Source organism: Biomphalaria glabrata, chromosome 4 (genome assembly GCF_947242115.1).
Source record: "Biomphalaria glabrata chromosome 4, xgBioGlab47.1, whole genome shotgun sequence".
In the NCBI taxonomy this organism is placed as follows: domain Eukaryota; kingdom Metazoa; phylum Mollusca; class Gastropoda; family Planorbidae; genus Biomphalaria; species Biomphalaria glabrata.
In genome coordinates, this window is record NC_074714.1 from 33,976,931 (window position 1) to 33,999,590 (window position 22,660).

General features: G+C 35.4%; 2 protein-coding genes across 2 annotated transcripts; both read right to left on the reverse strand.

The window, feature by feature from the left end:
• Window positions 1-3,690: 3,690 nt before the first annotated feature.
• On the reverse strand, window positions 3,691-9,769 carry LOC106076905 (nuclear receptor subfamily 1 group D member 2-like). The gene is made up of 5 exons (XM_056025783.1): window positions 9,630-9,769; window positions 8,811-9,049; window positions 7,631-7,761; window positions 7,330-7,422; window positions 3,691-6,476 (listed from the first exon to the last, which is right to left on the reverse strand). The coding sequence occupies exons 2-5, from the start codon at window positions 8,999-9,001 to the stop codon at window positions 6,319-6,321; spliced, it is 573 nt and encodes a 190-aa protein (XP_055881758.1). The 5' UTR covers window positions 9,002-9,049; window positions 9,630-9,769; the 3' UTR covers window positions 3,691-6,318.
• Window positions 9,770-9,806: 37 nt separating this feature from the next.
• LOC106066371 (uncharacterized) lies at window positions 9,807-22,441 on the reverse strand. Its single transcript, XM_013225364.2, has 5 exons — window positions 22,367-22,441; window positions 19,547-19,644; window positions 10,831-10,897; window positions 10,420-10,595; window positions 9,807-9,982 (listed from the first exon to the last, which is right to left on the reverse strand). The coding sequence occupies exons 2-5, from the start codon at window positions 19,604-19,606 to the stop codon at window positions 9,818-9,820; spliced, it is 468 nt and encodes a 155-aa protein (XP_013080818.2). The 5' UTR covers window positions 19,607-19,644; window positions 22,367-22,441; the 3' UTR covers window positions 9,807-9,817.
• Between the last annotated feature and the right edge of the window lie 219 nt (window positions 22,442-22,660).

Below are 22,660 nucleotides of genomic sequence, written 5' to 3' on the forward strand. Positions count from 1 at the left end.
ACAGAAAATGTAAAGTTCATCTGTTTTTGTGGCCTACGATTAGCGAGGGTGTCATGTAGCCAGCACAACGACCAACCGCCTATACTTTTCCCCAACTAATGTCAGGTACCCATTAGAGCTGAGTGGACTCAGAGGCGCCCAAAGATTCCAAAGTTGAAAATCCCAGTCTTCACCAGGATTTGAACCCGGACCCCCAGTTCGGAAGCCAAGCGCTTTACCGCTCTGCCACCGCGCTTCCCTTGGCCTAACTGATGTCTTATAATTGATCCAATTGTTTTGAAAAGGCTCAATCTCTTATTCGAATACTCAAAAAAAAAAATTAAAAAAAATAATTATTTCCGTAATAAAAAATATGTTCATAAAAATGAAGTTTCTAAGATTACTATTCATTTTAAATAAGGTCTAACTTATAATGCATACTATATAGCTTTTTCTCTTTAAAAAACTGCTTGCATAACTGAAACACAAACTCAAAATCGGCCCCTGAAGTAAAATGTTTTACATAATTCGGATAATCCTTCAGAGTTGAAGATAGTTTACTTCCTAGTCCAAACCTCCCGCAGGACGACGGGGGATGGGAGCAGGCAGGGTTTGAGCCTTCGACCGTCCATAAATCCGAACGACAGTCCAGCGCGCAAACCGCACGACCAGTGGTCCACCCAGGTAGGCTTCAATATTTTCAGAAAGAACATCCGAATGAAATTATATCAAAGACAAATGAGAGATAAGAATGGATAAAGAAGGTTAACAGATCTTGTGTAGTGCCCCAACCGTCCCGCAGATCAAAAGATAGGTGAAAGTGAATGTAAAGTTAGATGTGAACCTGGCCTAACTAGTTTGTGGTCTATAGGGCAGATGATGTAAAGTTCATCTGTTTTTGTGGCCTACGGTTCACGAGAGTGTCATGTAGCCAGCACAACGACCAACCGCCTTTACTTTTCCCCAACTAATGTCAGGTACCCATTAGAGCTGGGTAGACTCAGAAGTTGAAAATCCCAGTCTTCACCAGGATTCGAACCCGGGACCCTCTGTTCGGAATAAATAAGGTAATTGTTTTGAAAAGGCTCAATCTCATATTTAAATCCTTAAAAAAAAAAAAAAAATTTCCGCTAAATAGAAAAAATGTTCACGAAAATGAAGTTTATAAGATTACTATTCGTTTTAAATTAGGTCTAACATATAATGCATACTAATTAGCTTTTTCTTTAAAAAAAAACTGCTTACATAATTGATTTTAAAAATTAGAATTTTCGCTTTCAGGAAAAAAAAAAGTAGCCGTTGCATCAGAACTTTGAATGGTCTAAAATATCGTGAAGTCGGATTTTCAATATCTTTTCTAGTTTACGAGATCTAAACGGGACGGACGGACAGACGGTCAGACGGACAGACATTTCGCACAAAACTAATAGCGTCTTTTCCCCTTTCGGGGGCGCTAAAAATTAAAGAGTATTTTATTCCAAAAATTACTTAAAAAATGAAAGGGAAAAAAAGAGGCTTTAATATTTTTTTTCCATTTTTACCTTAGATGCCGTTGCCATTGCACTAATCTATGAATGAAGACAGGGTTTAGGGAAAAAAAGTTTATGTCTTATTACTTGAAGTTAACTCCCCTGAAATTGTTTCGTTAATAGTGGTGTCATATTTTTTATGAAATAAAAATGCTTGCATATTTAATGTAAAAAATTTAAAGGTTCGCGCCCAGAAAAAAAAAAAGAAGCCGTTTCACCAGAACGTTGAAAAAATCTAAAATATAATGATATGGGATTAACAATATATTTTCTAGTTTTAACGATTTAAACGGGACAGACGGACTGACGAAAAGACCACACAAAACTAATAGTTGCTTATCCTCTTACGGGGCCGCTAAAAATAATTATATATCATCCTTTTCTATCAAAGCTGAAAGCATCCAGAGAACCAGGGGCTCATTTGGAGGATCGGACTGACATTTTTCAAGTCTTGCTCACCGCCACAATGTGGGTCAACCAGCAGAAGTCTAGAAAGTAGGACAACAAATAGACATCAGTGATCACCTTGGAAATTTAAAGTGCGAGATTATTTTTTTAAGAAAACAAACATACAGTCTGGATAACAAACATTCACTTGTGTAACAATCCTTGACGTAAAATTGACTCAGCATTCGTGTTCATTGTGGACTATCTAAATGTTAGACAAGAACACATGTCTCAGAATTTAAAAGGTACATACGAAAGAGATTACATTTTCAGACCTTGCGATCTATAGGGCAGATGATGTTAAGGTCATTTGTTTCTTTGTCCAACGGTTAACGAGCAGGGTGTCATATGGCCAGCACAATGACCAACCGCCTTTACTTTACCCAACTAAAGTCAGGTACCCATTAGAGCTGGGTGGACTCAGGGGCACCCTAAACATCCCGAAGTTCCAAATCCCGGTTTTCACCAAGACTCGAACCCAGGACCCCAGGTTCGGAAGCCAAGCGCTTAGCCACCGCCCCCCCCCCATACATCATTAATGGAAATGAAATGATTATCTAATTATCTGCTTGATGTGGGTCGTACACTCAAAGTGGCCATGAACACATTGCTGTTATGGAAATACTGTCTTCTGTATCAATGGCGTCCCTGTTATTTTGTCAAGTGACACATATTTTAAAATATTTAGGGCACAGCGGTTATTGTTCATGTCACAGATGCAGATCTGCACACCTTGTTTCTGACAGTTTTGTGAGAAATATAGAACGTAGGTATTGGTGTCACATTTTTACCTATTGATTTATGGTGACTAATAATATCAGAGAATTGAACTGTTTATTGTATTAAGAGAAGATGATAAGATAATTGTATTTGTCCAAACAAATGGACATTTAATACGACCATCGCCCACCTCAGCGTTACTATTATAACAACAATATGGATGGCAACACGAACAACATTCATGTATGTAACGTAGACACCAACCGATACCAAGCGTTACCGTAGGCCTCATCACTGACCTGCAACGTCACAAACAAGTGTACACGACGTGGCAACGAGCTAGTGGTCGAAACTGCCTACAGGTTGTGACGTTGCAGGTCAGTGTTGAGGCCATCTATGATCGTTGGTCTCGCATAAACACACGACCAGCGCTTTATGAAGCTGGCTTCTATGTACTTCTCGGTGACTGCAGTGACTTGAAACACCTTGATTGAAAGTGGGACAACGAGTTTTTAAAGTTGTTCTATCCTTAATGGAGAGGAGCCACCACTTCATAAAGACCTGGTGTAACTGTGGTTTAATGGGGGCCAATTGCCCTTAAGATTTTGGGGGGTTTTGGAAAGGCACATTTCATGAAAAAGTTCGTAGCCGTGTTCGAGTGATATAGGATGCTTTTTAAATTTGTCTTTTTATTCGATGTGGGAAATCGAACTATTGTAGTATTTGATAATCGAACTATTTATTGTATTATTTTATAATGGAACTTTTAGTGTACTATTAAATAATGGATCTATTTTTGGAAGACTTATCAGATAATAGAAATATTTTCAATTATTTTTTTTGTTTTCATGACGCGGTGAGGGTCACAGTACAGAACGAAGCATAACAAAAATGTTAAGAAAAAATAAAAGAAATATTTGAAAATGACTAACAGAAACAAACTATGTCTTTAAAACACAACATTGGACTGAACAAGAAACTGGACACAAAAAAATCAATACATTTTTATTCCTACAACTTTTTGTTATTTCATTTTTGTTTCTTTTTTTTTCTATACAGTAAAAATGTCATAATAATGATCTTGAAATAGTATAAGGATCTATACAAGAAATACTGAATTCAATGTTAGAATCAGATATACACATTACCGATATAAAAAATTTGCAAATGCAAATTCACATAACATCATTTATATATATAATTTTCTTCATGGCTCAAGAGTTTGCACATCAAGTAATGGAAAGATCACTATTTTACTACTGCAAGTCGGACGGACTATAGTTACCCCACGTAATTTTAGAGGCACAAAAAAAGGTGGAGGGGTGGGGGGAGAACAAGTAGTATTTACCCTTCACTAAATAGCAGGGCCGGACTTAACCATTGTGACCAAGAAGTCATGGAAAGAGAACAAGTAATCTACTCTGTATTAACCCGTCACTAAATAGCAGGGCCGAACTTGTGAGGCCCAATGTGAAACGGTTTTTGCGGTGCCCAGCTTGGGTAGGGATACGGATAATATGTGAAAATTAAGAGTTTGTATTAGAAAATATATTCGTCTTTGCATTTTATTCAGTCTTTACAACGCACAGAATTACTACACGAGCCTTGCGTGTAAAAAAAGTCAGACAGTATATCATAAGAATTCTGTTTCCTACATAGATCACGCTCAATAGCAAGAATTACCAAATGTTTCAATCTATCTTTGAGAATTGTTGACCTCAAGTAATTCTTCATTAATCTAAGCTTCTTTCACTAGATTTCACAATTAAGGGTATTGCATAATGCCGGTTTTTTTTTAATCGCACCAAGAATTCGCGTTTTTCATATTGAATGACACCCCAAAATGACAATTTTTGTCTATATATTTCAGGAGATTTGTATGAGTTTTCAAAAGATTTTAATAATTTCCGGATATTTTCAGGACTTTTTCGTATATTTCGCAATTTCAGGAGATTTTCAGGAGCTCCTGGTAAATCAGAAGGCCCTGGGAAATCTGTTATAAGTTATACAATGGTTTAATTTAATAATTTATACACCTAAAATTAGCGCGGGTCCTATAAAAGTGCGGGGCACACTGTGGACGCATAGATAGCAGTGGCCTAATGCCGGCCCTTCAAAATAGAGGCGTATGCTACGCCGCCGGTCGACTAGTATTTCTATATTACACTTAAAGTTAGGTATGTACCCAAATATTTGTGACATCTCCATGTTAGACTACGCTATTAAGTCATTTTCTATTTTCAATTAACTCTGTCGGTCTAGACACAGGTGTAAATAACTTGCAACTCGTTTGTTTAGATATCTCAAGCTGAAATAAGAACGACTATCAGAATAGACACAGCAAAGTGTACGTATCTTATATGAGAATAGACACAGCAAAGTGTAAGTATCTTATATCAGAATATTGGCACTTGGTCCTGCATACAAAGAGATAACACTATTGGCACTATACAAACATGACACAGTTTTATTAAATATAAAAATAAATAATGATTGTGATGGTTTGGACGGGAGGCGAGGGATATAGTAACCAGACAGATTTAGTTATGGGGAATGACAATGAATTTGATGTTGGGAATAGTGCTGTAGGTTGGGCCTGTAGATTCGGTTCTAGTTTGGGCTTAAAGATTGGGTTATAGGTTTGGCCTGTAGATTGGGTTGTAGGTTGGGTTTATAGATTGCGTTATAGGTTGGGCCTGTAGATTGAGTTCTAGATTGAGTTTATAGATAAGGTTATAGGTTGGTCCTGTAGATTGGGTTCTAGATTGAGTTTATAGATTGGGTTGTAGGTTGGGCTTGTAGATTGGGTTCTAGATTGAGTTTATAGATTGGGTTGTAGGTTGGGCCTGTAGATTGGATTGTAGGTTGGGCCTGTAGATTGGGTTCTAGATTGAGTTTATAGATTGGGTTGTAGGTTGGGCCTGTAGATTGGGTTCTAGATTGAGTTTATAGATTGGGTTGTAGGTTGGGCCTGTAGATTGGGTTGTAGGTTGGGCTTATAGATTGGGTTGTAGGTTGGTCCTGTAGATTGGGTTGTAGGTTGGGCTTATAGATTGGGTTGTAGGTTGGGCCTGTAGATTGGGTTGTAGGTTGGGCCTGTAGATTGTGTTGTAGGTTGGGTTTATAGATTCGGTTATAAGTTGGGCCTGTAGATTAGGTTGTAGGTTGGGCCTGTAGATTGGGTTAATGTGTTGTAGATAAGTACATCTCCTTCTATCTCGTTGTAATTATAATCAAGCACAATAAATACCAGTCGATTGTAAGTATTTAATTAAAGTTTTTAACTGCAGATTAAACTGTACTGTTGATGAATGTGTTGCCTATATAATGTTTAATTAATAAATGTTTATTATAAAGTGATCACTTGATGAATGCGTTCACTAAAACGTGTTCATTTGATGAATGGGCGTTTAAAGGTGAATGTATTTACTGTGTTCAGCTGATGAATATATTTCCTATAAAGTGCTCAGTTGGGGGGAAATGTGTTTACTGTAAAGTGTTCAGTAGATGAATATTTTTACTGTAAAGTGTTCAGTTAACGAATGTACTTACTATGAAGTGTTATGTTGGGGAATGTTTTAAATATTTAGTGTTCAATTGGTGTGTGTGTGTTTACTGTAAAGTATTCAGATGGTGAATGTGTTTAGCTGACGAAGACTTCTTGGTGGAGCTGTGGGAAGTGGGCTGAGAACATCTCCGGAGATTTGTCTTTGATGTTGTTCAAGAATTTGATGTGGCTCTGGTTGATCTGGTTCAGGAGTGGCAGGAGACTCAGAAGATTTCTGAACGTTTTGTCTGGGTCTGGGGAGAATACAAGAAAAATACATTTTAAAAACATGAAATAATAGTAAATAAGAACTATTTTCGAAACAATTTATCAACTTCATGTATACAATTAACAATTTTATTAAGTTGTCATTTTCGCAATGATAAATAAAGTTATTTCAATCATCACTAGACATCGGTCGAATATTACTAGATCTACTTTTTTCTATGTTTTGTTTTGTATAGTGGGTGACTATCACATGTGCTTGTGTATGAGTTGTACTAGCTTACATTGGTCAAACTCAGACGAAGCAAAAGGTCAATAATGAACAAGTAGAAGTTTAAAACATTTCCCATGATCCAATGGAGCTGAAATATGGCACTGTAAAACTCGTGCTGCGTCACATTTCATTAAAATTTCAGAGAGAACACTTCATTAACTAATTACAAACCAATTTGTAACGTCATGTGGAGTGAAGTAAAAAAAAAACGGGCCATTTTTCTTACCGATTCATAAAGATGTTATAGATCTCACTAGTTCTATACATTCAAGCTATGTTGGATAGTTTGTAGTTTGGCTGGTTCGCTAATTTATTAGTTTCTAATTATGCGAATGTCGTTGGTTCTAAACATTTGCAGCTTCGCTAGACAGTTTTTATCTCGTTTATAAAATTGTTTGTTTCGTTTTTAAAATTTTTTTTTCCGTTTCTAAATTGTTTGCTCTATTCTGCTCATGATTCTGCTTTATTAAGGGCCTACTTCTTTGTTAGGCCTATAATGTAATGTTTAAATGCCTTCTAGAATGTGGGGACTGGGTTTCCTGACTAGACAATTCTGCCAGAGTTTAACCTGTGTGAATGCAGGTTAAAAGAAATTCCTCATGACTCACCATTATGTGTTTGCTTTAAGAGTTGGTACAGAGCTCTCATGTATAATTGTTGAATGGTTTTGATCAGCGAAGCATTCTGTAAACCTGTTCTGTCTGTGGAGAAATGGATGCTTATTAAAACACAACCTTCAAGTTAATTTTTTTGGTAGCCAAACTTGGTTTCACTCACAACCCAGAAACGATTAAAGATCTGTTTGTTTTTCTCAATGTATAGTGCGTAGTTTGTTTTTCAACATCCTAATGTTTCTTTTATCTGACACCAGTCCTTAAGTGATAGTGTATTAATTGTTGCTGCACATACCTGGTGAAATGAATAAAGCTGCTGTGAACAGACCATACTCTCCATCGGTCAATCGGAGTGGGTTCAACTGCTCAGCAATTTGAAACATTTGATCTATGAGTGGCCCCATAGGCATCTGGCGGACAACCTCTCTGAAATAAAGACACAATACCAGATTGTTAAGATTGTTATTGACTTCAACATTTTGTGTACTTTGGTTAACAGAGTTCAACAACACATTTAACTTGGGTGGCGAAACATATCTTTTAGTCTCTTTCACTATGTCGTGAATTAAAGAAAAAATGTCTCTACTGTTTGGCATGTTGGCATGTGGCAAGTGATGTGGCAAGTAATGTGGCAAGTGATGTGGCAAGTGATGTGGCAAGTGATGTGGCAAGTGATGTGGCACTTCAACATAGATACAAGAATTGTCGATGTTATCAAAGCCCTTTATCAAGCCCTTTAGGCCTATGCCAAAATGCAAGTATCTCAGTACTTCTAAACAACCAAATTGAAGAGATGTTTTGGACATGCATAGGAGTGCGGCAAGGATGCATTCTCTCTCACTAGCTCTTATTTCTGGAGCATATTATGATGGAAACTCCAGAAGGATTTACTCCTAGCTTGACAATAAATGGGTGTTTTTTTTCCAATCTCAGGTTTACAGATGATATAGACTTCATTGGAGAAAATGCTTACTTCTTACTTCAGAACTTGATGCTGCAGCTAGAGCAGCTGGCAGTTTATAAAAAAGTAAAATACTAATTTGCAGTGGAGATAGTACGAGAAGTTGCATTCAGTTGAATGGCCAAACATTAGAAGAAGTTGACGCATTTATTTACCTAGCGTCAAACTGAACATAACAAGAGATGTAGGATCAATAAAAGAGATAGAAACCCATTTATGCTTGGCATCCGCTGCCACGAACAAACTATGCAAAAGTAACATCAGCTTCTAAGTACAACTAAAACTGTATTCTTAATAGTCGTAGCATCCATCTCATACAGCTACAAAAGTTGGATACTTAACGCAGAGGCTGAAAGAAGAATCCAAGCCTTTGAGAGAAAACCCTACAGAAAAATGCTGGGTATCAGATACCAGGAAAAGAAGACAAATGAGTTTCTACTTTTACAAATCGACAGTGACCGGGACGAACGTCATGTGATAGGATGAGATGCTTCCATCAGCCTTAAAATCTCACCTTTTGCATTTCATCTTGAGCTGCGGGTCCAACATTTCCTGGCTGACCTCATCAATCAGAAGGGAGATGCGTGTCACCATAACCTCAAAGCTGCCCTGCTTGATGAGCTGGACCTGATCCTCGGGATTGACCTCGGAGAATCCTGGCAGCATCTTGCAGAAGTTGATGACCTTGGTCAGTTCTGGGACCATAGAGGCTGCGAACTGTTTCCAGACCAGACTTGGGTTGTTGCTGTCGCTCTGGGGAGGAACGAAAATGTCCATTTTTCTATCATGTCATGTCAATCCAATTTGATAGAAGACTCATTAGTCAATATTAGTCATAAGTAGGTCAATATTTGTGATAAATAGGTCAAAGCTAATATTGGGTCAATATTAGTAATACGTAGGTTAATATTCCTATTAGGCTTAAGTAGTCTATATTAGTTATAAATAGGTCAAAATTATCACTAATAAGGTCAATGCTAGTGATAAGTAGGTCAATATTGTTGATAAGTAGGTCAACATTAGCAATAAGTAAGTCAATATTAGTGATAAGTATGTCAATATCTCGGTTAAGTATGTTGGTAAAGATAATGAAACTTGACGCCCGACTCAAAATATGACAAAATAAAAACAAAGGTAAATGAAAAAAAAAAGTCAACCGATCGCTTGTGGTGACCCGACGGACTGTCCTAGTTCTAAACTGAAGGTGAAGGAACACGTTATATTGATGTACTGTTACATCAATAGTCTACAATGATCATATTACTGTAGCTACTTACCACTAGGGCTATACATTGAATTGGTTCACATATTAGCTCGTTCATTAGACCCTTACCTGTTTATTCGATTCTTTAATTCTTGTATTGGCGTCCAAGACATTGGCGTGGGTGTTGATGGTGGTGTCCAGGTGGGCGCCTACAATCGTGTCAGTGATTTGTTTCAGTAACACTTTCTCAGACTCACTCGTCTCCTCACGGATCTGCAGAGAGGACAGAACGAAACAAAAATCTTCACATTTTAAATTTAATTTTGTTTGAAAACTAACGTTAGCAGATAGCAGTCATTTTCTGGGGGAAGGGGGGGAAGAGACTGTAGACAAAGTACTACAGATAAAGAAAATGAACGTACCCCAAATAATAGTCTCGGGACTTCTGAAACATTCGCGTTAGCATCTTGAGTGGTGTTAGACTGTGAAACAAACAGACAAATAGTCAGTGTTAGGCAAATCTAAGATTTGTGGAGGATTCGATCTATTTCAATCACAAACTAAGCAAGCTACTCTATCTGCTGATACTAATTGCCTTAATTGATAATCTTCGCTGTTTTAAAATTATTTTTCTCTCTATCTCTCCTCTCTCTATTTCTTTGTCTTGCTCCCCGTCTCTGTTCTTTTGCCTCTTTCTCTGTTTCTCTCTCTCTCTCTCTCTTGTATCCTAATGTTAAAACTAACTAATTTATGAAAGTAAAGTGTTTGATTGAGTGGAACGGAAGTCTAATAATAAAATAGTTGAATTCTTTAGTTTTTAATTGCTAGCACACACACTAAATATATAAACCCACATTTTATGAGCTTGGATTGGATTGTTTAGTGCTAGAACTCGTCTCTCCAAAAACTCAAAGTTTACCTCGAGTGGGTTTGGAACATTCGACACCGAAGCTGTGACATTGGTGTTGATGTTGGCGTGCCCTTGGTTGTCGATGGTGATGGTGGAGCTGGTGTTGAGGTTGGTGGTGTTCAGATTGACATTGTAGCTAGGTGACATCCTTGGCAAGTTGACATTAGCGTTCTGAGGGAGAAGACCTGCAATGACATACAATAATTAGGTCTCTTTTTTTAGAATACTACCTGCAAGCAGAGAGACAAGACTTTTTAAAATAAGCCTTTAGAATGCTACCTGCATGTAAAGAGATATTACTATATTGCAGGCTGAACACCTCAATTCCAGATGGTTTATTGGATTCAAAGAATAGTTTAAACCTTAGAAAGTTATCATCAGAAAACTTTGTCAGGTTTGAAGTTTGAATCAAACACGTACCTGTGGTCTCGTTCAGGTTGCTGGGGCTTGTGGCTATGGACGTCTGCTGAAGACCACTCAGAAAAGTCTGGTTTAAGATGTAAAACAATAGACTGATTTTGTGGAAAGTATTGAGTCGAAAAATAAACAATGTAGCCATGTAATGTTAGTTGTGGATTAATCAAAGTGATTCAGATGAAGAAGTTGCACAATATATGTATGGTTTATTTTAAATAAACGTATAGTTTTTTTTTATAATGCCTAGTGTGATGTTGCTAGTTCAGGCTGTCTTGAAGTCAACCAATTACTCTGCAATCGTTTGGGTGTAATTGTTCGGGTGTATTACGTGCAGTTGAACGACAATCCAAACAAGGACTATACAACATCTATTTTAACAAGTGAAGAGACGTAGTCAACTCTGATGAACAATTGTACATGGATTTATTCTGATAAAAGGCGCAGTAGAAGTCTCTGTCACTAAACACGTCGTTACCCTGGAATGTTCTATCGCTAACTCATTTTTCAGTCTCTAACCCAACATATCCCAAACGTCACTAGTCCCGTTCAATATACGTCTCCTATGGTGCGTCGCTAAGTAACTAACCTATATAAATAAGGTGTCTAACAGATTCCTCCCCCCCTTGAAAAAAAATATGTCAATATTTTTCCACTACTGTCAAGTCTTACAAGGGCATTTTCAATTTAAGGGGAAGACAAACAAACATAAAATCTTGACATCTTCATCTTGACATCTTCATCCTAACTTGACAGTTCCTCATATTCAATGTCAATGTTCATAACACTCCAGAATCATCTTCATTAGTACATAGTTCATCATGTAGGAAAATGTGGCATCTTATGGGCACGTCACACGTCACAAGTGTTCTTCACTGGCAGTAATCTGATAAAATACAATATTTCAAAAAACAATTACAGACTTTATTTACACATTCAATAAATTTTTCCTTACCACCCTTTTATACGCTTTTGTCCATTTTTCTTTTATACTCACCATTTTCCATAGAACTAACTTTCATCAATGATATATGAAATGATTCACACAAAAAAAAATATCCATACTTACTTTTAAATGCTTAACATCAAATTTACTTATCTCCCTTTTTCATAACATATAAATGGTGTCAATCTATTAATATATATTACATACTCAATATAATCATAGTTTATTTACAAAATTATTTCACTTCAATGTCATTCTAGACAATAGATCAGCTACAATATTCACAGATCCACTAATAGCTTTCACTTCAAATTTATATTCCTGTAGTGCTAAGAACCATCTATAAACACGACTGTTTTTCATGCTCTTTTGCTGTATATACTGAATAGGTTTATGATCAGTTAATAAAATGAATTTCCTTCCTATTAAATAGCTCTCTAGCTTAGTAATTACCCATATTACAGCTAAGGCTTCTCTTTCAATGACACTATATTTTTTCTCTGCCTCTGACAATTTTCTACTTACATATAATATAGGATGTAAGTTATCATAGTTCTGCATTAAACAACCACCAATAGCATTACCAGATGCATCAGTTGTGACATAAAATATTTTGTCTTTATCAGGTAGTCTTAATATTAATTCATGACTAAAAACATCTTTAATTCTGTCAATAGCTTTCACACATTCCTCATTACAAACTACTTTTTGAGGTTTTCCTTTTTTAAGTAAGTCATTTAATGGATTCACTATTTCTGCTAAGTTCTTTATAAACTTTCTGTAATAATTTACTATTCCTAATATGCTTTTAATTTGTCTTTTTGTTGTAGGTATTTCAATATTAAGTACTTTCTTTATGTTATCTTCAATAGGGCTAATCATGTTGTTATTTATTTTATGTCCTAAGAAAATTATTTCCTCCAATCCTATTTCTACTTTTTCTGCTTGAATTGTAAGTCCACTTTCTTTTATTATTTTGAATACTTCTTTTACATCTACCAAATGTTCCTCCCAACTATTATTAAAAATACATATGTCATCCAAATAGCAAATAACATTTTCTTTGTTTCCAATTATCATGTTCATCATTCTATTAAATGTGGCAGGTGCATTTACTAATCCAAAACTCATATAATTCCATTGAAAAATACCATATGGTGTTACAAATGCTGTGTAAGGTTTTGCATTTTCTGTTAAAGGTATTTGCCAATAACCTTTAGTTAAATCTAATTTAGTAAAAAATTTTGCTCCATTTAATTTATGTAAAATATCCTCTATATTTGGCATTGGATATGGGTCAAATTCTGTGATGTTGTTAAGTTTCCTATAATCAATACATAACCGTATATCTCCATTCTTCTTTTTGGCTATCACAATTGGTGAAGCATAAGGAGATGTTGATGGTTCAATTATACCTGATTCTAGTAAATTGTCTATTTCTTTCTTTACTTTGTCTTGTAAATGTAGCGGTATTCTATATGGCTTAAGCTTGATAGGTTTTGTGTCTGTTACTTTAATGTCATGTTTAATAATATTAGTTTTTCCTGGTATACTGGAAAAAATTTCTTTGTATTCCTGTATTATTTTAGTAATATCTTTTGACTTTTCCTTAGTTAAATTATTAAGATTAATCTTTTGCCAAGTTTGATTCTCTTTTGTTTCTATTACAGGTATTTCCTTAATATCATTTTCATTGTGATTTTCATTTGTTATTATCATCAAGCATTCTTCTCTTTCTGAAAATGTATTTTCTATTTCCTCCTGAATGTTTTGTATTAACTCATCTTCTCTATCATGATACAGTTTCAAATTATTTATGTGATATGTTTTAATTTTCCCATTTATTTCAATTTGATAATTCACATCATTAATTTGTTTTATCACTTTAAATGGACCTTTCCATTGTTTACCAATTTTATTTTTCAGGTCATTTATCAATATTAATACATTGTTTCCTACTTCTAGTGTTTTCAATTGTCTTTTCTTATTTAGATTCTCATGAGCACTTTGTTTGTACTTCTTATTGTTGTTATATGCTTGAGTCCATATTTCTTTCAGTTCTGTTGTGATTGTTGTTTCACTGTCATTATTTAATTTATTCTCATTGTCTATTAGATTTTCTTTAAAAACATCTAATTCATCTCTAGGTTTTCTTCCATGTATTACTTCATATGGTGAAAATTGTGTTGCTTCATGGATGTTGTTTCTATGAGCAAATAGTACATAGTTAATGTAATGATCCCACTTGTTCTGATTATTCTGAATTATTTTTGTTAGTGATCTTTTTAATGAACCACCATATCGTTCACATAAACCGTTACTCTCCGGGTGGTAAACCGAAGAATATATGTGTTGTATATTGTATTGTTTAGTCCATTTCTTAAATTGTTCTGATTTAAACTGAGATCCCTGATCACTCAATATAATTTTAGGTATACCATGTCTTGTAATTACTTTTTGAGTTATGGCATTAATGATATTCTCTGCACTTGTATTTGATAATGGGATTGCCTCTGGATATCTACTAAACATGTCTATTACTGTTAGAATGTATTTGTTATTATTTTCAGTTTGAATTAAAGGACCTATTAAATCAATAGATACTTTCTGAAATGGTTCTGTAGGTTCATCCATTTCTTGAATAGGTGCTTTATTCACTAGGCTTTTGTTAGATCTCTTTTGACATATGTCACATGAGTTTATGTATTTATTGATTGTTGCTTTCATTTTGGGCCAAAATACTTGTTTTGACAAATTCCTATAACATTTCTTTACTCCCCTATGTGCTGCTAAATTATTATCATGTGTCATGATTAAAACATCTTTCCAATATTTCTGTGGTAAGACAAGTTGTTTTATTTTCTTGTTATCATTACTTGTTTGTCTAAATAATATTTTATTCTCTATACAAAATTTCTCCATTGGATTATTATTGTTTTTATCTGATATTCTTGAATAAATTTTCCCAATAATATTGTCATTCATTTGTTCTAATGCAAATGTGGGTATTGTTTCTTTTTCACTTTGAAATATTTGTGTTTCAAGACTATTTTGTGTTTCATTTTCTATCTCTCTTTCCTTAATATCTGTATTTTCTATTTGTATTACATTACTGGTTTCTTTTTCTTCATCATTACTTATTACATTTATTGTATTTTCCTGTTTCTTATCTTGTTTATCCATTGATCTTGTTATTATCATACTTGTTATATTTTGTGTTTCTATGTTTTCATAATTTTGTCTTATGTTTTTGTATTTGTTTTGCCAGTCTTCTAATTCTTTTCTAGAACATTCTTTAACTCCGTTTATGTTTCCTACTAACATATCATATCTCATTTCTGGTATTGCAATGCCATCACAATAACCAGTGAAAAATGGAGTTTCAATGTATACCCTATCTTGTTATTATCATACTTGTTATATTTTGTGTTTCTATGTTTTCATAATTTTGTCTTATGTTTTTGTATTTGTTTTGCCAGTCTTCTAATTCTTTTCTAGAACATTCTTTAACTCCGTTTATGTTTCCTACTAACATATCATATCTCATTTCTGGTATTGCAATGCCATCACAATAACCAGTGAAAAATGGAGTTTCAATGTATACCCTTATAGCTTTAAATTCCCTTACAGTGCCATCTGCTAGTTCTACTTTCCTAGTAAACCCTTTATACCAATGAGGTTTGACAAATTTAGTTTTTACTGCCAAGGTGTTACAACCTGAATCCCTGATTAATTCCACCGGAATTCTATCTACAAATCCTGGGTACACTGCAAAATTGTTCCTATTTCCTTCCATGAAATATACCCTATCTGTACCTTTATTTTTGTATTCCCTACTGTAACTCCTATTTCTATAATTTCCCCTGTCATTCCTATCTCTACTCCTATATCTACTGTTATTTTGTTCATTGTATCTATTTCTACTTCCAGGCCTACTATTCCCTCTTCTACAGTTAGCTGCTATATGACCTTTTCCTTGACATTTAAAACAGGTTATTTCACTATATTTCCTATTTCCACTATTTGATCTGTTTCTATTTCTACTTCTATCAACATTTTCTTTGGTGTATCCTATTAAATCTACTTTGCTCTTATCCCTATCAGAAAATGGTTTGTTTGGATAGGCATTTTTGTATACCCTCATTATCTCTGTTATTTCATCTATAGTTTTTGGATTTCTTTCTCTAATAAAAGATTGTAATTGAGGATCACATTTATTTACAAAGTTGTCCACTAGAATAAAATTTTTTAATCCCTCATAAGAGTTTGTCACTTTTTCTAATTTTACCCACTTATTGAAAAAATCCTTTTCCATATTAATAGTAGTTTGGGGTTCTATTCCTAATGATGGTATATTGTCAAAGTATTTCTTTCTAAAAGTTGTAGCATTATGACCGTATGCATTCAATAACTCTCTCTTTAAGACTTGATAGCTATCATCAATATGATGGTCATGATTTTGACATATTGTTAGAGCTTGACCATGAACAAAGTCTATCAGTATTTCAGACCATTCTTCTTCAGGCATATTAAATGTAGACATTTTTGCCTCATATCTTTTCAAAAAATCACCAATGTCATCCTTCTGTTCATCAAAACTTTGTATCTTCCTCTTTAACCATGTCTGGGAATTAGGGTTGTCTCTTTGAGTGGTATAATTATTTGAGTTATTTGTGTTATTTCCTAGTTCAGTTTGGGCTCTGGCTTGTGCTGCATCCAATCTCATCTTTTCCATTTTAGCTTCATGTTCTCTAATTTTTTCTCTCTCTTTGTCTTGCCTATCTTGGTCCTCTTTTTGCTTCTCATATTCTTCCTTTCTGATCCTTTCTTGCCTCTCTATCTCTTGTCTTTTTTCTTCTTTCTGTCTCTCTATCTCTTGTCTTTGACGTTCCGTTTCTTCCTTTACAACTTGCTGTACATAAGCTGCTAAGTCCTTTCCTTTTAACTCCATGGCCTTTCCATCCTGCATAGCTGTTTCCTTAACCTCCTTAAGGTCCACATATGATGATGTAGCCATTGTATTTTATATTTTATATATATTTTACTTAGCCTATATTGGTTATGGCTATACTTTAAATTTATTTTATATTTAGGTTTTTACAAACTTTTATATAAGTTTTAAGTGTTATGTCTCTATCTATAGATTTAGTAAATGAGTAAGTCTAGTCTGAGTTATATTCAGATCTGTATATTAGATCTAGTATCATACAAATTTAAATCTAGTATATTATAGTATGTATAATATTACCATTTAGATCTAGTTATCAAGAGCACTATGACTTTTAGATCTAGTATGAATAACTATGATCAATTTTAAAATCCGATGTGATTGAAGTGTCTAGAGTAAATTCAAAGACTGTCTAGAGTCTAGATCTAGAGTAGATTATGGTTCTATTTAACCATACGAAACAAATATGTGTATACAATGTCAAATAGATCTTCAACACGATATATATATCTAGAATGTACTACCTTCATTCATCTTTTCAATTAATGATAATATTCCAAATTCGAGTCTAGATAATCAAATGTATCAAAGAGATGTACAATTTGTAGATCTAAATTTAGCCAGACGATAGTGTTTGACTACATAGCCAGTTTCGGCATTATTCTCATGGCAAAATCATATTTGATTTTAACCGCTCAAATTAAAATTATTTTAGTCTGATTCACAGTAAAAGAATCCTACCCGCACTTTCTATCATTAAGTGAAAAAAAAATACAGATCTAATTAAATTAATAAAAATAAATAATTTAAAATAATATAAACAAATGAAATAATTAAAATGAGACTATCACTATGGGTTGGGATGTGACAATATGGCACACAATGATAACGTCACGAAGTAACCAGGCAACAACGGATATGACGTTTACACAAACAAAACAAATTACAACCCTAAACGTATAATATAGCTTTTCATCTAAATTATGTCTTTACCCCGAACGGGTTTAAGGCTTCAGCACCACCTGATTTTACTCAGGCTAACATACCAAATTTAGACAAAATCTATTTCTAAGGGCAATCTAAACATATACTAATAAGAAAAATGGCACTTAGCTTTTGATAAGAAAGATCCCTTTGTTCGGACTCCCGAATATGCTAGATCACAACAAATTCCACTGCCTCTCTTCCAGTTCTGACTCTGTTCTCCGGTGCTACCAGTATCCCACTTAATGCCACAGATGTCCTGATATGCCACAGCAAAATGTCCCAGTTTCTTCGATGACTGTTGATGACCGTATGTGTAGTTCCGACGACTTTGTGTACACAGTTACTGACGAATAGGTTAACGGTTCTTCTGGCGATGACTTGACTTGTGTAGACGACTACTGACAAATAACAGTCTCTTGACGGCAACTTGATCTGGACGACTGACGAATAACGAATTTCTTGACGATGACTTGGTCTGGGCTGACAAATAACGGCTTTCTTGACGATGACTTGATCTGGGTTGACGAATAACGACTTTCTTGACGATGACTTGATCTGGGCTGACGAATAACGGTTCTCTAAAATAGTTCACTGCTTCTGCTGCTACTCTGGTAGTACGACGAAGTTTTCTGTTGTACTCTGCTTCGCTAGACCAAACTGTCCAATGTAGACTAGGTGAAACCAAGGTCACCTCCGACGACGTTCCGTTAGACAATTAACGGTTTTCAACGAAATTAGGTGGATGTAGCTGTTTCCACAACTTCAATATCAGCACGTCTAGATATCGTCTAGACCAACGAATACTACATAGATCAATGTTCAGTACTGATAAATATTACTTCACTAACCTTCCAAAGGCTAAACACAGTGACCGTTATAAACGTGGTAAGCAACCGGTTCAATGAGCAAACTGCTCCACAAGAATCTCTCCAAGGGTAAGACGACAGAGCGATTTAGTTAGCTACCAAACTTGTAGTACTCACAATACTTCTGACAGCGGGCAAACTGTCCTTCTCGAAACTGACGAGGTAAAACTTGATACTCGATGTGGCTCCTATGACGAAGAAAAAATATGTCCAACAGGTTCACTAGCGATCTCTCACCCGTTATGAATGAACGGTTTCTCTGGTTGTAGGTCGATTCGGCATATGAAGATCAGGCGTTGATAATATACTGGTTAAGTAGACCAGACGTTGCGATGATTACTGTCCTGACGAAGGTCACCCTGAGTTAACGGCTCGTTGAACGTACGATCAAGAACATGTAGATCTAGAACAAAGTCACTCTGCGATGATTCTGTGTTCAGCCGTACTCCGATAAAACTTTATAACTTCGAGTGTACGACCCTCACCTGAGTAAACGTTCTGCTTCGAGGTCCGGTTCGATGTTCGGCTTCGAGGTTCGGGCTTCGAGCGTCGGGGTCGCCACTGTGATGTTGCTAGTTCAGGCTGTCTTGAAGTCAACCAATTACTCTGCAATCGTTTGGGTGTAATTGTTCGGGTGTATTACGTGCAGTTGAACGACAATCCAAACAAGGACTATACAACATCTATTTTAACAAGTGAAGAGACGTAGTCAACTCTGATGAACAATTGTACATGGATTTATTCTGATAAAAGGCCGCAGTAGAAGTCTCTGTCACTAAACACGTCGTTACCCTGGAATGTTCTATCGCTAACTCATTTTTCAGTCTCTAACCCAACATATCCCAAACGTCACTAGTCCCGTTCAATATACGTCTCCTATGGTGCGTCGCTAAGTAACTAACCTATATAAATAAGGTGTCTAACACTAGACAAAAATAACTCAAATCTATATAAATTGAGGTGAATATTACTCACCTTCATCGGCTCAAATCGGAAAACCTCGTTTGACTGAAGCAGTCTTTGGAGTTCAGCCATTATGTTATTGAAGTCTTGTTTGATTCAGAGTTTCGAGTCTAAAATGTTAAGAAAGTTAGCTAGACATAAAGGATGTCTCTTATAAATATTTTGTGCAACTAATAACTATATTTCAAGTCTCCCATGAACTTATTTGTTGAGTCCAGAGACAAAGGAGAAGAGTGAAACCTGTCCCCCCCCCCCCATGTACACAATGAGCACTATCAAGAAATGAAGTAGTATAAGTCTAGAGTAGACATATTGATCTGTGCTTTGAGAAATAAAATCAATCGAAATCCCCTACGACTAAAACTGACTGGCTACAAATTGTATTGATGAATATAACTTTTTCTTTTTGGCCTAAAAACTTGAAGTATAAGTTTACTTGTTTCTTTGCTAAATCACTCTTTGAGGACAGAAATAAATTAGTAATCAACAAGAGGTTCATATTTAAAGTGAAATCTGATGTAAGTGTTCAATATGCTTGAAATTTGTATATTTCAAAATGTCAAGACTTTTGATAGCAATGTCATGGTCAGAGTATTGATCCTATAGTCCTTTACAGCGATGCACTAATAACAAGGCGATGAGTAGCAACATCAAGAGATGTTATAACAATTCATCTATAAAATAATTCTATAAATTGTTTCTACCAATGGGTTTTATAAATTGAAATAAATTGAATTGAATAATTAAAATTATTTCTATTGACTACTTCTATAAATTAATTCTATAGACTACATTAATAAAATTGATTCTATAAACTACTTCTATAAATTTATTCTATAAACTACTTTTATAAATTTATTCTATAAACTACTTCAATAAATTGATTTTATAAACTACTTCTATAAATTGATTCTATAGACTACTTCTATATATTGATTCTATAAACTAATTTATAAATTGATTTTATAAACTACTTCTATAAATTGACTCTATCAACTACTACTATAAATTAGTTATGCAAACTCTTTTTATAAATTGTTACTCTACTCCATGGGCGTAGCCAGGATTTTTTTTCGGGGGGGGGGGGTTTGGGGGGGATTCCTACCACCCACCCCATCCGCGGAAAAAAATTATATATATATATATATATATATATGTGTGTGTGTGTGTGTGTGTGTGTGTGTGTTTGTGTGTACATAATTAATCTTTATTACATTCTGACCCTTTCGGAAGACGTTTATTGTAGACCTCCCGCCCTTGCTAGCAAGGGGGTCTGGGGGAGTTAGCAGCGCTCCCCCAGCGCGGGGCGAAGCCCCGCCCCCGAGCACTATTTCTGGTATTGAAAGCCAACAAAATGCATATTGTGAGGTATCTACAGTGCATTATCTTGCTATTAAAATTTTTTATTTCACAAACCTAATGTGCTATTCTTACTGACTTAGACCCTCTCGCGCCGTTCGGCGCATTTTCCGGCAAGCTGTTTCCGCAACTCTTATTTTGCGTAATTCATTTTGTCGGTGAACATGTCCCGCAAAACCTCATGCGAAGCTCTGTCACAATCTTACTAAGGATTCGACTTCCAGTTCGGCATATGATTTCTTTGATTTAGACCCGATCTCTATGACTGACTCCTAAAATCTGTCGTAGCCATCTTTGTTGAGCCACATTTAGTGTTTTTCAATTTCGGCAGAAAACTATTCACACTTTATTAATGGAGCCCAAGCCACTGGTAGAAATTTGTAACCTTTCTTGACTACGCTCTTGGAATTACATGCCTGTATTTCGCTTTAGATTTTTTATCGAAAAGGAAATTTTTTTCGTCAAATCATCTGTTGAGGGGTTTTAAACCAATAAATCTCTGGAGTTTTTTTGTTGTTTTTTTAATATTCAAAACCCCATTTAGCTACGATCATAGAATTTGGTGACTGTTGTTTGCTTTAAAATAATATTGAAGAGAGAGGATTTCAACTCTAAACGCTCTTTAGGGGAATTTTAAACTCAAAACCATCTGGAGGGGTTTTAAACTTTAAAGAAAAAGCTATCTGGAGGAGGGGGATTTAAACTCAAAACCCCTTTGGCTAAGCTCATAGATTTTATAGTGTGTAATTTGCTTTTTTTTATATTAAAGAAGTAGTTTTTAGCTTCAAACCCCAACTGGAGGGGGGGGGGGTTAAACTCAAAACCCCTTTGGCTACGCTCATAAAATTTTGAGTGTGTAATTTTGTTTTTTTTTATATTGTAGAGGGGGTTTATCGTAAATTTGGAAGGCTTTTAAAATCAAAATCTTCCTTAACTGTGCTGTTGGAATTTGGGGATTGTTGTTTGCATTTTTTTTTGTTTTGTTTTATAGATGAGGGGGATTTAACTGCAAAAACCTCTGGTAGGGAGTTTAAAAATCAAAACCCCCTGTAGGGGGTTTTAAACTCAAAGCCCCCTGGTAGAGGGATTTGTATCTTAAAACCCCCTGATAGGGGGTTTTAAAATCTCAAAACCCCCTGGTAGAGGGTTTTTAATTCAAAACCCCCTCGGCTGTGCTGTGGTAAGTGATGATTTAGTATTAAAGTCTCACCTAAAATAAACAAAATGAAAGCAAAAATCAGTCACTTAAGTCCGCCCCCCCCCCTGCGGGGGGGGGGGATTTCATTTCGGGGGGGGGGTTGAACCCCAAGAACCCCCCCCCTGGCTACGCCCATGCTCTACTCTTGACGTGACGGTCTCTCCAAGACAATAGTATTAAAAAAAGTGAAACAAACTTTACTAACATATTGCGAGAGTTATAAAGTCAAAGGATTAAATTTAAATCAATTAGAGTCTACTTATATGTCTACTCACCTGAGAGTTATACAAAAATGTACTTGAGTTTCACACCAAACTAATTTGATATATATACACAAAAATAAATCAGGCTAGTCCATTTAAGGCGGCCAAAGGGGTGTGCAGAATGTCATGAAATCCCTTCGATGGGCGGGACAAAGATTGTTCTTGTCTTCAAAGTCGGTGAGAGTCAAGATGAATTAAGCCTATACCCCATGACTTGTATGTGATATTTGAGGCACGGCGGTGTCATTCTAAGGTGCCGTGGCTTCAAGTTGATTTATTTTTATCCTTAACGCTTTAGGAAAAAAT

Coding starts and splice junctions, on each gene's coding strand:
- LOC106076905 (XM_056025783.1), bottom strand. CDS start 9,001: ATGGTCCCAGAACTGACCAAGGTCATCAACTTCTGCAAGATGCTGCCA. Junction 7,423..7,630: donor AGCTTTATTCATTTCACCAG/GTATGTGCAGCA, acceptor ATTTCTCCACAG/ACAGAACAGGTTTACAGAAT. Junction 6,477..7,329: donor CTTAAAGCAAACACATAATG/GTGAGTCATGAG, acceptor TATTCTCCCCAG/ACCCAGACAAAACGTTCAGA.
- LOC106066371 (XM_013225364.2), bottom strand. CDS start 19,606: ATGGCTGAACTCCAAAGACTGCTTCAGTCAAACGAGGTTTTCCGATTT. Junction 10,898..19,546: donor TCCGATTTGAGCCGATGAAG/GTGAGTAATATT, acceptor ATCTTAAACCAG/ACTTTTCTGAGTGGTCTTCA. Junction 9,983..10,419: donor ATGTTCCAAACCCACTCGAG/GTAAACTTTGAG, acceptor TTTGTTTCACAG/TCTAACACCACTCAAGATGC.